Source organism: Papio anubis, chromosome 10 (genome assembly GCF_008728515.1).
Source record: "Papio anubis isolate 15944 chromosome 10, Panubis1.0, whole genome shotgun sequence".
Classification (NCBI taxonomy): domain Eukaryota; kingdom Metazoa; phylum Chordata; class Mammalia; order Primates; family Cercopithecidae; genus Papio; species Papio anubis.
The window spans coordinates 43,791,965-43,804,231 of NC_044985.1; the positions used below are offsets into that span (position 1 = coordinate 43,791,965).

General features: G+C 37.5%; 1 protein-coding gene across 6 annotated transcripts in view; it reads right to left on the reverse strand.

The window, feature by feature from the left end:
• ITGB6 (integrin subunit beta 6) overlaps positions 1–12,267 on the reverse strand; it is a 162,634-nt gene that overhangs the window by 23,672 nt on the left and 126,695 nt on the right. For 5 of the 6 annotated variants that reach the window (XM_031651299.1, XM_031651301.1, XM_031651300.1 and 2 more), the window contains 4 exons: positions 11,574–11,663; positions 7,638–7,772; positions 7,007–7,424; positions 35–600 (listed from right to left, as the gene is read on the reverse strand). In XM_031651299.1, the coding sequence (XP_031507159.1) occupies positions 479–600; positions 7,007–7,424; positions 7,638–7,772; positions 11,574–11,663 (765 nt within the window). In that variant the 3' untranslated portion in view covers positions 35–478. Of the gene's footprint in view, positions 1–34; positions 601–7,006; positions 7,425–7,637; positions 7,773–11,573; positions 11,664–12,267 lie in introns of those variants that run through there. The other variant, XM_031651303.1, reaches the window with a different exon arrangement.

The window sequence follows — 12,267 nt, forward strand, 5'->3', positions numbered from 1 at the left end:
AAAAACACTTGCAGATTTGAGGGGGTGAGGGGCATGTTTTCTCTTTGTCTTTAAGCACCATCATTGAAAGACAAGAAAAAAATGAGAAACGAAGTGTGTGTGTTGGAGGGGTGCAGTATGAGTGTAGATACATTCTATCAAATGTGTCTTGCTAATTGTGCATGCTTAGATCTGGTCTCGCTAACTGAAGATCCACTTGCTTACTTTATGGTTGTAAACCATAAATAAAAATATAAGCCCCTCAGCCAATTGAATGGACCCCTCCTCTCAGCCAATGGCATTCTAAAATAAACCTGAAACACTAGTCCAGGACGTGATCAGAGTGGGTGGTCCGACATGCCTTATTATACCCTCCTCCCTTTGGAATTCAGGCACAACTGACCAGCATTAACAAAAAAACAGAAACCTTAAGACTGACAAAGTAGACTTTTTGTAGCAATAAGATACCAACATAATAGATAGCAGGTCCTGAAAGTAATCAAAGTATTTCACCCCAAAATATATTTATTTGACATATTTTGAAATGGCTTGACCAAGTTGTCTCTTGTGGGGAACATCTACATTCTACAGAGAATCCCCTTTTCTTTCCAGATCTTCTTCCTGATCCAAGAGAGAATTAACTAAGAATCTGGAACCTTTTTTAAGTCTTCTAGGAAATGTTTGCAATCTGTTCTCTCTGAAGCCTGCTACCTGCATAATACGAACCCTGTTCTCCACAACCCCTTATCTTAACCCAGGTACTCCCTTCTATTGATTCCAGGTCTTTAGATAAACTCTTTCAGCCAATCACCAACCACTATGACCTGAGAGCCCTGCCCATCCCCTTTGAGTTGTCCCACCTTTCTGAACAGAACCAATGTACATCTTACATGTATTGATTGATGTCTTATGTCTCCCTAAAATGCATAAAACCAAGCTGTGCCCTGACCACCTCAGGCACAGGTCCTTAGGATCCCCTGGGGCTGTGTCACAGGCCATGGTCACTCATATTTGGCTCAGAATAAATCTCTTCAAATATTTTATAGTTTGACTCTTTTCATCCACATATTACATGAAATAGAATTTGTAATCAGACCAAATGAGGTAATCCAGAAAGCATGTAAAAGATATTTGATGTGAATGTGTGTCTCTATGCATATTTATTTATTTATTTTTATTTTTTGCTTTTAGTTAAGATGCCATAGGATAATGATGCAAGACAGACCTGGATTAAAGCCCACCCCTCTATATCACTCAAGTTGTGTGATCATGAGCATCTCATCTATAAAACAGACGGAATAAATTCTACTTTCAATGCTTGTGACTGGATGAGATAATGTATATATCTCCTAATTTTGCATTCACCAGTTAGAAATCCCATAGGCGCCGGGCGCGGTGGCTCACGCCTGTAATCCCAGCTCTCAGGGAGGCAGAGGCGGGAGGATAGCTTGAGCCCAGGAGTTCGAGACCTGCCTGGGTAATATAGCGAGACCCCGTTCTCCACAAAAAGAAAAAAAAAAAAAAAAAAAAAAAAAAAAAAAAAAAAAAGAAATCCCATAGGCATACACTGAGTGCTCAAAAAATTCACTACTTAACACACTTTAATTGAGCATATACTATGTGCCAAAGATTGTATTAGGTATGAGGATATAAAATTAAATAAGACAAGGTCATCGAACTTACAATTTAGTGTAGGAGGCAGGCTAACGAATACTACTACTAATAAATATACATAGGGGAATAGTTTCCAAATTAGACTGGAGATTTGAGGGTTCCAAAGGAAGTGATGCTTGAGCTGAATTTGAAAGATACAGGTAGACAATACAAAAAAAAAAAAAGGTTCTATGCATTTCAGGAATGCATGTGGGATCATTCGACCTGCTTAACACCCACAAAACTTTCCTATGGATAGAGCCAAAGGTGCATATGGAGTGTGGCAAGTGGGGAAATGGAAAGGACAACAAAAAGTCAGAAGTCAGACCATGAAAAGCCTTATTGGCTAAAGGAAGAGCTTCTATCCTGAAAGTTTTGTCTAGACATTTTTTAGCATCAGTAGACAGGTCAAGCTACAGATAGAAAAATCAGGAGTAGAGGCAAGAAGATATGAGACCATGAACCAAGGCAGTGCCCATGGGAGCAGCGAGGAAAGAATATATATTCGGGCATGGAATGCTCAGGGTGTGGGTGCGATTGGTGCCAGGCGGAGGGTTGAGGGAAGAGACAGAGGGGTGGAATTCTCCCCAGGTGACTAGACTGAGCAGCTAGATGGATGATGTGGCTTTTCACTGAACTGGAGTGGAAGTTAGCTCATGGTCACTGCCGTATCACCAATACCTGGCACAGAGTAGAACCTAATTATTGAAGCAGAGGAGGAGAAGCAGCTTTGGGTGGGGAAGATGATGAGTTCATTTTGGCCCTGAGGAGCTCAAGGGGCCTGTGGGACATCCCAGTAGGAGGTTGAATATATATATGGGCCTGAAGTTTGGGGTTTGGGATCCATTAGGGAAAGGTGGTAGTTGAAGTTTTCATGGATCAGGTCATCTAGGGCAAGTAGGCAGAGTGAGAAAAACTCTGGAGAGCTTCAGGACTTAAAATGTGATCAGAAAAAAAGGATCCCTACAGAAGAGACCGAGAGGTAGGAGGGGAACAGAAGTGATGTTGCAGAGGCGTGGGGCAGAGACTGTTAAAGAGGGAGGTACCTGGACACTTTTGCTGTAGACAAGTAACCCATCTAATCCTAAAGAGCCCCTTTGGATATGGCCACTTAATGATGTATGAAATACTTCAAAAATGATTTTAAAAGTGTTTAAAATAATGGACTTGTGTGTTATTTCCATAATATTATTCTGGGTGCCTACCATGTGTAAGACACTAACATGGGTGTTGGATGTTCCAAACAAATAACATTTATTTGCAAACTCTCGTAACTGATACTTTTCTTGAAAGAAAAAAAAAAGAAAGAAAGAAAGAAAGAAATGTGCATTAGGCATTTTGCCTCATAAGTTTTGCTCTTCCAGCAAAATTTAGGATTACCTAAGACAGTATATAACAGTGTTTAGAACGGTACCTGACCCATAAATAAGCACTGTACAAGTGTTAGTTACTGGCATTATTTCTGAAAACTATCCAGTAGGAAGAATTTGTAAACAAAATTATCTATCAGTATTAAAATTCGTATACTTTTACTGAAAACAAAGTGGATGTAGAAAAAAAATCACAAGTGAAACAGGATTCTACTTGTAGGAGACACTGCCAAGTTCACTGTAGGAGGAAGAATTGTGGACTTTCTCTTGTAAACTTTGGTCTAGCAAGTGGCTTACTTTTCTATCTTGATGACTGGGCTCTAAGGAACTTGGAGCAGGAGAGTCCTGGGCTTAATTCTTTGGTCAAAAATCACCAAACAAAGATGATAGCCACAAAGATTTTGAAGTTGTATTCTGATTTCTCTAGGTATGTGTGTGCATATATGTATATACACACGTATGTATATATGTATATGTGTGCATACACACACACACACAGTCATGTGTCTTTTAACAATGGGAATATGTAACGAGAAATGCATCATTAGGTGATTTCATCATTGTGTAAACATCATAAAGTATACTTACACAAACTTAGATGGTAAACCTACTGCACACCTAGGTTATATGGTATAGCCTATTGCTCCTAGGCTATAAACCTATACAATATGTTACTGTACTGGATACTGGGGGCAATTGTAACACCATGGTGAGCATTTGTGTATCTAGACATAGAAAAGGTACAGTAAAAATACAGTATTATAAAATTATGGGACAATGATCGTATATGTGCTGTGTTGTTGACAAAATCGTCATTATGTGGTGGATGACTAATGTGTATATACATATATATTCTCTTTCTCTATATATTCTCTATATACTCTCTCTATATACACATACACGCATGTATGTATAGATGCTTCTGGACTTGTGATAGGATTATGTCTAGATAAACTCATTGTAAAATGTAAAATAATGGGCTTATCCAGACATAACATCACTGTAAGTCGAGCAACATACTAAATTTATATCACTTTCACACCATCTTAAAGTGTGTGTTTGTGTGCATTGTCTAATGAAAGATGAGTTGAAATTTACCTGGATTCATGATATTAAGATATATTTCAACTGCATTTCATAACCTATGCAATTTATAGTTGACATAATTAATTCAAAGCAAAGAATAATTAAATGATTTGGGACAAAGGCATTCATTTCATTTTTACCTGTAAATGATCTTCTAAACTACAATATCTTTTTGTTTCTTCCTCAACAAAAGGGGAAACTTACTTTTATAACAGGAAGAAATTCCATATTACAGTTGATTCTGGAAAATTAATATGATTTACAAATATTATTAAATAAAAGATGCATTTCCAAATGCTTTGAGAATGCTCAAGTATATCATTGCATGTAGGAAGTACTTGGCAGAAATTTAGAAAATCCTTCCCGGAGCAGTAGAAAAGGACCATCACGGCAAAAACATGGCGCTCCTTTCAGAATTTAGAAGCCCTCCTCTGTGCTGGCCTTCCAGAGCCACTGACCTGGTTTCCAAAGTTGCTAATCGATATCCTCAAACAACCAATTATCTAGAGTACTGGTTCATACAACAACAACAACAACAGCAACAACAACAACAACAAAACTGTCCTATTGGTTTCATGGAGGGACAAAATGATAACCAAAGATCAAGAAAAAATTACCATGGTATTTCAGAGGGATGAATCTTTCTGGAATGCCATTGACAGTAACTGTAAGCGCATAATGGCAGCAAGTGTTTCTCTAATGCCATTTGCCTGTTAGTTTCCATCTCTTAGAATCAAAATATAGGAGACTAATGGAATTTGGGCAAGCAAAAAAAATCAATGGAGCTCTGTATCTTTGAGTGCTTACAGATGGATGAAAGAAGCTGTATGAAAAAGAACATTTCGATAATAGCTCTTCAGAAAAGTGGCACATTGCTGAGTATATTAGTTATAAACTGGAGATCCACACAAGTGGTGAGCTGTAGCATGTTTGATCCTCAGTTGCACATAAAACTACAGCAGCAGTAGCGTGTCTATTCCAATGCCAGGCACAATTTTTGTCCCTGCACTAAGCACAATGCCAGGCACATAGTAGGTACTCCATAACCATTTGTTAACCATTTGTTATAATTGCCTTTACTTTCATTATACCTTTTGAAAGAAAAGTTACTAATTATAGAGCAACATCCTTTGTGATGTTACTAAAAACCAAAATAGCTTTTGAGAAACAGGAATGGCTGAAGGAAATTGGCATTGGTGAAGTTTTCTGAATCTAGCTAAATAAATCGTATTTTCTAAATAGAATTTCTGTAGCAATCACTGTATCTGACTCAAAGAGAGGCACTGTTGTCAGACCTTCCTAGCTACAATCCACAGATCAAGTCAACTCTTTTTTAGTTTATTTCTGTTCCTCATGCATGGTACAAAATAAAGTGAAAGACCATCAAGGAAAGCTCTGTTGCTAAACACAGTTCAGAATTTTATACTGCCTTAGATCTCTTTGATCCAAGATTTAAAGGGTGAAATATAGGTCGTGTTAGTATCTCTATTATATTTTGTTAGATTACACTTAGGGCTTTTTGAAAGGTAATTTCAAGTGTTTTGAACATGTATTTTATTACAAGATTTCTATTAGACATGCAGTATGGGATTCTGCCCAATATATCCTCTCTGTGATGTGGTGACGGCCTTTGGCTGGCTTCTTGTCACCTTCAGATTGTGCCCCATCTGCATCATGTGAAAAGAGGACTGATGTGGGTTTGGAAACATACCTATTAAACCAGGAAATCAACCTTTGGATGAAAAGGGAGAGAAATGTGTCTCGATCAGAACAGACCATACATTTTTCACTCTCTGGAGGGAAAAAGGCATATATTCTCAGAAGAACTTATTGGTTGCAACAGCAGCAGCAAAGAAATGAAAGGTAGGTACACTTCTAAGGGTATCAAATGGTTTTCAGAAAGCTTGGAATTCTTTGATGCTTCTTTCTTTCAGGTCTTTTTCCCCCCCAAATTAGTCTTTTTTATATGTTCCTAACACTGTCTTTTAAAAACATAACTTGCTTAGTTTTCTGTAAAGATAATGGCTTTCTGATTTGAATAGCTGTCTGCTTACAGAGTGTGAAGAACAGAGACACTGAAGCTTAAATTCAGCATTCAGTTAATATTTCAATCTATAAGACAAATTGATATAGTTTAAGAGTATATTAACATATCTGTAATTCTTTTCTGAATAGATTACACATATATATGTGTATACATAAAAAAGAATTTTACAATAGTCATAAGCAATATATCCTTAAACTATAGTGATTTTACATCTACATAGGATATTAAAACATACATATTTCTATTTTAAATTTTTCTCAAATTTCTCAAGATATTCCAAGTAATTTTCCATCCTTGTCCTTCCTGCAGCCTTTTCACATATGCACTTACTCATCTTTCTTATGCCCAGTGCCTAACCTAGTATGTGTCACATAGTAGGTGTTTAATAAATATTTGTGGAATGAGTGAAGGCCCTGAAAGCCCATTTAATATATTTTTGTGCTCTTTATCCTTGGTAGCATGCCCATTTAGCAGTCTATCTAGTTTTCACTTTTCCAAAGTCATATACATTTAAAAGGTAACAGTCAGATACAGCTGCTTGGTCCAGAAAAACCTGGAAGGCAATGGAGTTCCTATTATAGGCACTTGTGTGAGTCCGGGTGACAGCCAGAGAGAAGGCCCTTTTATCTTTCATCTACGCTTAGGGAAACAAAATAGACATAAGCTCAGTTGGCAGAAATCTCACCCCAAGTGAATGTTAGAGCCAGAAAACCTACAAGAGAAGATTCAGTTACCCGTGGTCTAAGGCTGATCAGCAAATATTTATTGAGCACCTACTATGCCCAGAAGACTGCGGAAGGTGCAGAGGATGCCAACCCCCTTGCTGATACTTGAGCAGCCACAGGGTAAGATGAATTTCGACATAGCCTACCTCCGCAGAGCAGCCCTTTGTGTCTCACGCAGGAAAAATTGTCACACTGGCAATAAGGCCCATAAATGTTTCCATAGGGAGACAAGTGGCAGATACACTGCCCACAGTAGCAGTCACCCCTTCCACTGCAGGAGGGATGATCTGGGGCCTCCTTGCAAGAATCTGTGCTCAGCATGTCCTCGCCACACTCACAGCGAGGCCCCATGTGGCCAGGGTGGCAGGCACACACCCCACACTGGAAGGAGCCGTTCCCGTGGTGACACTTGGAGCTGTTCACTTCCACTTCTTTCTGACAGTCACAGTTGCATTCTGGACTGACAAGTAATTCCAGGGCGTCCCCCAGCCCCACAGGCTTTATGATAATGTGCCTGCTTCTTCTCTCACAGTTTGGGATATTCACAGTCACGTTGAAGGAAGCCTGGAAAAGAAAATACTAATTATCTCCCTCCATCCACCAAAATGCATGAGGTGAAACAAGGCTTCACGGAAATCAGCTTTGCCAAAAGCATTTACTAGAAAATCTTTGAAAATTGCTTTTAAAATTATTGAAAGAAATCCAACTTCAGTGAGCTCAGCTAACTTCTGACCCATCCAGGTATTTATTCAGACAATCTATTGGACAGCTACTTACTGTGTCTCCCACTTTCATGTGAGAGCATTTCTTTTGGTGTTGGAAGAATGTACCGTTGTTACAGATGGCTGTAAATGACAAGTTGAGTCCTTCAGTGTCTCCTAATACTTCCAGTTCCACCTCAGACCGCAGTTCCTTTAGTTACAATATAAAGAGTTCAGTGAAGTCACAACCCCAAAAATATAGCCAGAAGAAGAAACTGAATCATGTTCATTGAACTACAAATGAATAAAACTAAATTGGGTGTCAAAAGAAATTCAGTATATTACCAATCAAAAGCAAGAAAGTGAGCAATCATACATACATTTTATATATTATCAAATCTAAGGTGCCAACAATTATAAGATACACCATTATCTTATGACATTAAACTATGACAAAATACCTCAAGATGGTTCTGCACAACATATGAATCAGTCCTATCCATCTACCATTGCTTTGAAAATTATTTTATCCATTCTGAAGGATTTGGCAAATTCTCCTGCCCTGAGTTGCACAGATTGGCATATAAAAGGCAATTCTTTTGCTTATATCTCAGTAACAAAATTTAACAACAGCTTCCTTTATGTGTATCATGATTTCTTAGCTCCCGTAAACCAGCTGTTTGTTGCTTTGCATAGAATCCAGAATTGAAGTCATTCCTCCACCAATGAATATTTGCTTCATTGATATCAAATTTACACCCTGCTGCTCTGTTTTGGTACATTTCTGCATACATAATAAACTTTTCATTTCAATATCGAATCATAGTACACACTTTTAAAGATATGTTAAAACAGCAATTAAACTTAACACTTAAGTAGCAACAATGCCTTTAACTAATTGAAGTGAGTACAATCACAATTGTCCATGAAAACTACATCATGACTGCTGCCTGGCACCACAATGGTGATTGTAACTCACCATCAGTTGTAAGATGGAGCTCAATTTTAGAGATGTTAAAATGTGGGGGGAAAGTGTGCCTTAAAATCAATATTGGAATGTATTTAGTACCTATTGCACATTTAGTGTAGAGTTAGGTCTGGGGACTACTGTAAGAAAGCCTTCTGCCCTCAAGAAGTTTATTATCTTACTTTCTTTATTCCTTGTTCACTTATAAAACAAAAGTCTGTATTGTAGGTGAAGCAAACCAAATTATGAAAAATAAAAAAACAGAATAAAACCAATTTTAAAATACTATAAATAAATTTATGCTTCAGTTAATCCAAAAGTTTTAAGTCCACATATCCATTTTCTTGTTGGCATTTAAAAAGCATATTCAGCTTCTAATTTCCCTTAAGTGTAATTTTTAAAAATTTGTTTTATTTTAAATTTGTGTGGGTATGTAATAGGTGTATATATTTATGGAGAAATGAGATGCTTTGATACTTTATGTGTAATTTTGCCAAATGTATAGTAAAATGACCCTGCCTTCCTCCAAAATCTGCTTATGCCGAAATAATAAGATTAAAATAGAAGCAATGTTGGAGATAAAGTTGGGAGCTAAATAAAAGTTAAGGGATATGAGCTAAAAGACTGTGACAGCAGTTATAAGGACTAGTGGATGACATGATCTGATCTAAGTAAAGGAAATTTCAGCATTACTGTAATTTAACAGCATATTGCAAATTTGACCAGGAATATTTTAGTCTGAATTTCCCAAAGAAAGGACATAAATGCTTATTTGTAGTTTTCATCGTTTCATTCATTCATTTTTTGAGCATCTCTTATGAACCAGGAAAAACAAAAGAAACCAAGTCAATTCCCTCCTGGGATTTAAACACCAGCAGAGGAACTTATCCTTGGGATTGCTGATATTTTGGTAGCCTTTATTATACGATTAGGGAAGAAAGGACATTAGTGAATGATGATCAGGTAAGTACACATTGGTATTTAAGTTTTTTAAAAATATCAATATGGCACTGTAAAATACTGAGCTGAAGTTTGTAGCCACAAAGTTATAAACACAAATTGTCTACCTCTGCCCTACTAGAGGTCCGTCAGAAGCATTTTACGTTTTCTTTCAAAGTATTCTCTTTCCTTCTCTCTCTTTTTATAGACTAGAAAGAAACTCAGCCTATGGGTCCTCATATTTTTAAATTCTTTTTAGTATACATTTAAAAATAACAGTAGAAAAATAATTTGAACTAGTGCCAGGATCCATTACAGACTTTGCCTTGTGAATCATAAAGTTCCAATAATAACTCCAGTGCAAGATGGTTTCATTTAAGAATAATAGACACGTCTTAGTATTTCTGAGATAGTAAAACAAGGACGGAAGACTTAACTCAAATGTTTAATGCCTTGATTTCAACTATCCTGTAAGTTACGTAAGTATTTGAGATCATAAAGTGAGCCGTAACCTCTGGCAGAGCAAGCAGAGGCATGGGGGCTGCTCTCACTGGAGGGGGAAATATTTTTGACAATTCAGTGTTTTCTAGTCTGCTTAGTTTCTCTGAAGATGTTAGTGGCCAACACTGTTGAGAGTATTGGGTTCGAAAAAATGGAGTGCATTCTGATACAGTGAAGGATTGCTGTGTGATTTTATTTGATTCTACAAATTAAAACTTTAATTACTGCATGAGAGGGAGGAAGGTTTTTATAGCGTTTTGTGGATGAGCATTCCTGTCTGGAAGAATTTCAAGCATGAGCTAACGTGGTGATTAATTTGATGTGACCTAAGAAAACTGAAATTTCTGAGGCTATCCGTAAAACAAACCAAACCAAACCATCATCCTATAATTTTAATGGACACATCTGTATTTTTATTTTCTGAAGAAATGAAATACTTGAGAAGGAATATCTTGCTTTTCTTCCTTCAGGGTAGTTTCAAAATTGGTGGGCCAACGTCAAAATTATTGGAAACTTTTTTTTTCTTTCCAAAATATATAGCTCTCATTTCCCCTAAAGTCCTTCAAAGACGTCTGTGAGAGGAATCTGGATAGGCCTATTTTTAAAAACTTTCCATGTTGATTCTGATATGTCATTTTATTTAAGGAATGCTGGTTCAGTACACGCTAAATGTTGGCGTATATTACATATGGGCCTTTTTTTTTTTTGTAATTTTAAAACATCAAAAATCAGGAGAATTGTTATTCACTTGTTCTTACATAGTTGCTGTTTACAGTAAATACTAGAGCTTTACTCCTTACTAAAAATTTTCCTTTTTTTCATTCCTATCCTAATTTAGGGCTTCTTCTTTCTTTCTCTGCATGTGTATTTCTTTGTCAATAGAGGCAAAAAAAGGGGGGGATGATATTTAGGAACCAAAATTAAAAATAATTGACAACCGGCCATCCATTGTTGACTAACGGAGTTATGAAATGGAGACAAAGAATGAGAACATAACAACGCCATAGGTATATGTTCTAATTTTAAGGGAGGAATTCTGTCCTCAGGTACTAATTCCCAAAGTCAAAGCAAAAGTTTACACACCTACTCATAAACCAGTGGAAAATGTCCCTAGTTCCCAAAAGTATAGAGACTAAAAAGTGGCATTCCTTGTGTACCGGTGTTTTGGTGCACAGCCAGCACTTGTATTTTTGCTTGAGTTATGACCTAGTATCGTCAAGCTTGTGGAGTTAGCTCTCTACATCACTCTGTCACTCACTGGCAATTTAAACTTCATTTTTTTCAGACAGAGGAGAGCTTAATTGTATGACTCATGGAGGCTTTAAAATTTTGCTGGCAACAATGTTGCTGTTGCTTATTATTATAAAAACAACCTCAACTTTATGATCAGTTTTATGATTTTTCTATCTTCAGCTCCACCTTCCAGGAAGAAGATCAGCAAGCAAAATGAACAAAATTTATATTTTGATTGCATTCATGCAGAGACATTTTTTGGATAAGCACTCTCTCTACCAGCAAGTAACTAACATTTAACTGCCTAAATCACATCTTAGTTTTTGAATACCAAAGAAATGCAAAAAAGATGCCAGCTGTAAAATATCCTACTTCATAAGCTGAGATGATCAGCTGGAGAATGTTTCCGGAGTCCTTCTGAAGTAGCCCTACTGTAGCTCCAGGAATAAGTTTTGCGTAATTCTGTAAACAGAAAAAGAGTAAGTCAATCTTTGTTTCCCTACGGTAATTGAGAAAAGTGTGGGTTTGAGCCTGCTGGCTATGATTGCCTCTATTTAACTGGCCGGGGAAAACAGGTTCGTGATAACAAACCTGCTTTTCTCCTGAAACCGTAGCCTTTACTTTGTGCTGCTTCCTGTGCTCAAGTGGAAAATAGACTGGACGGAGTCAGCACTGGGGAAATCTAGGGTCTGTGGTTGCCATGGTCGAGGGCTGTGATTGCCATGGTCTAGGGCTGTGATTTTTGTCTCCAGAGGAGTCAAGTCTCAAATGATAGTAACATTTATATAACGTCTTCCATTCGTGAAGCATCCTTTGTCCAAAACGTTCTCAGCACACAACCAGGAACTTCTCTTTTTGTAAAGTTCCAGAAACCAAGGTTTGGTGCACACAGGCAATGAGGGGAATCAGGTCGCTCTGTAAGTCATTCAGTTAAGAGGTCTTAAGGAGTAACCGCTTGGTGGAGAAAGAGAGTGAATTATTGGATGCTTGCACTGAGCTCTCTCTTCCTCTGGTAACGCGCTCCCTTTCAGGATGCTAGCACCGTGCTGGGGTTGGTTGGAATTGC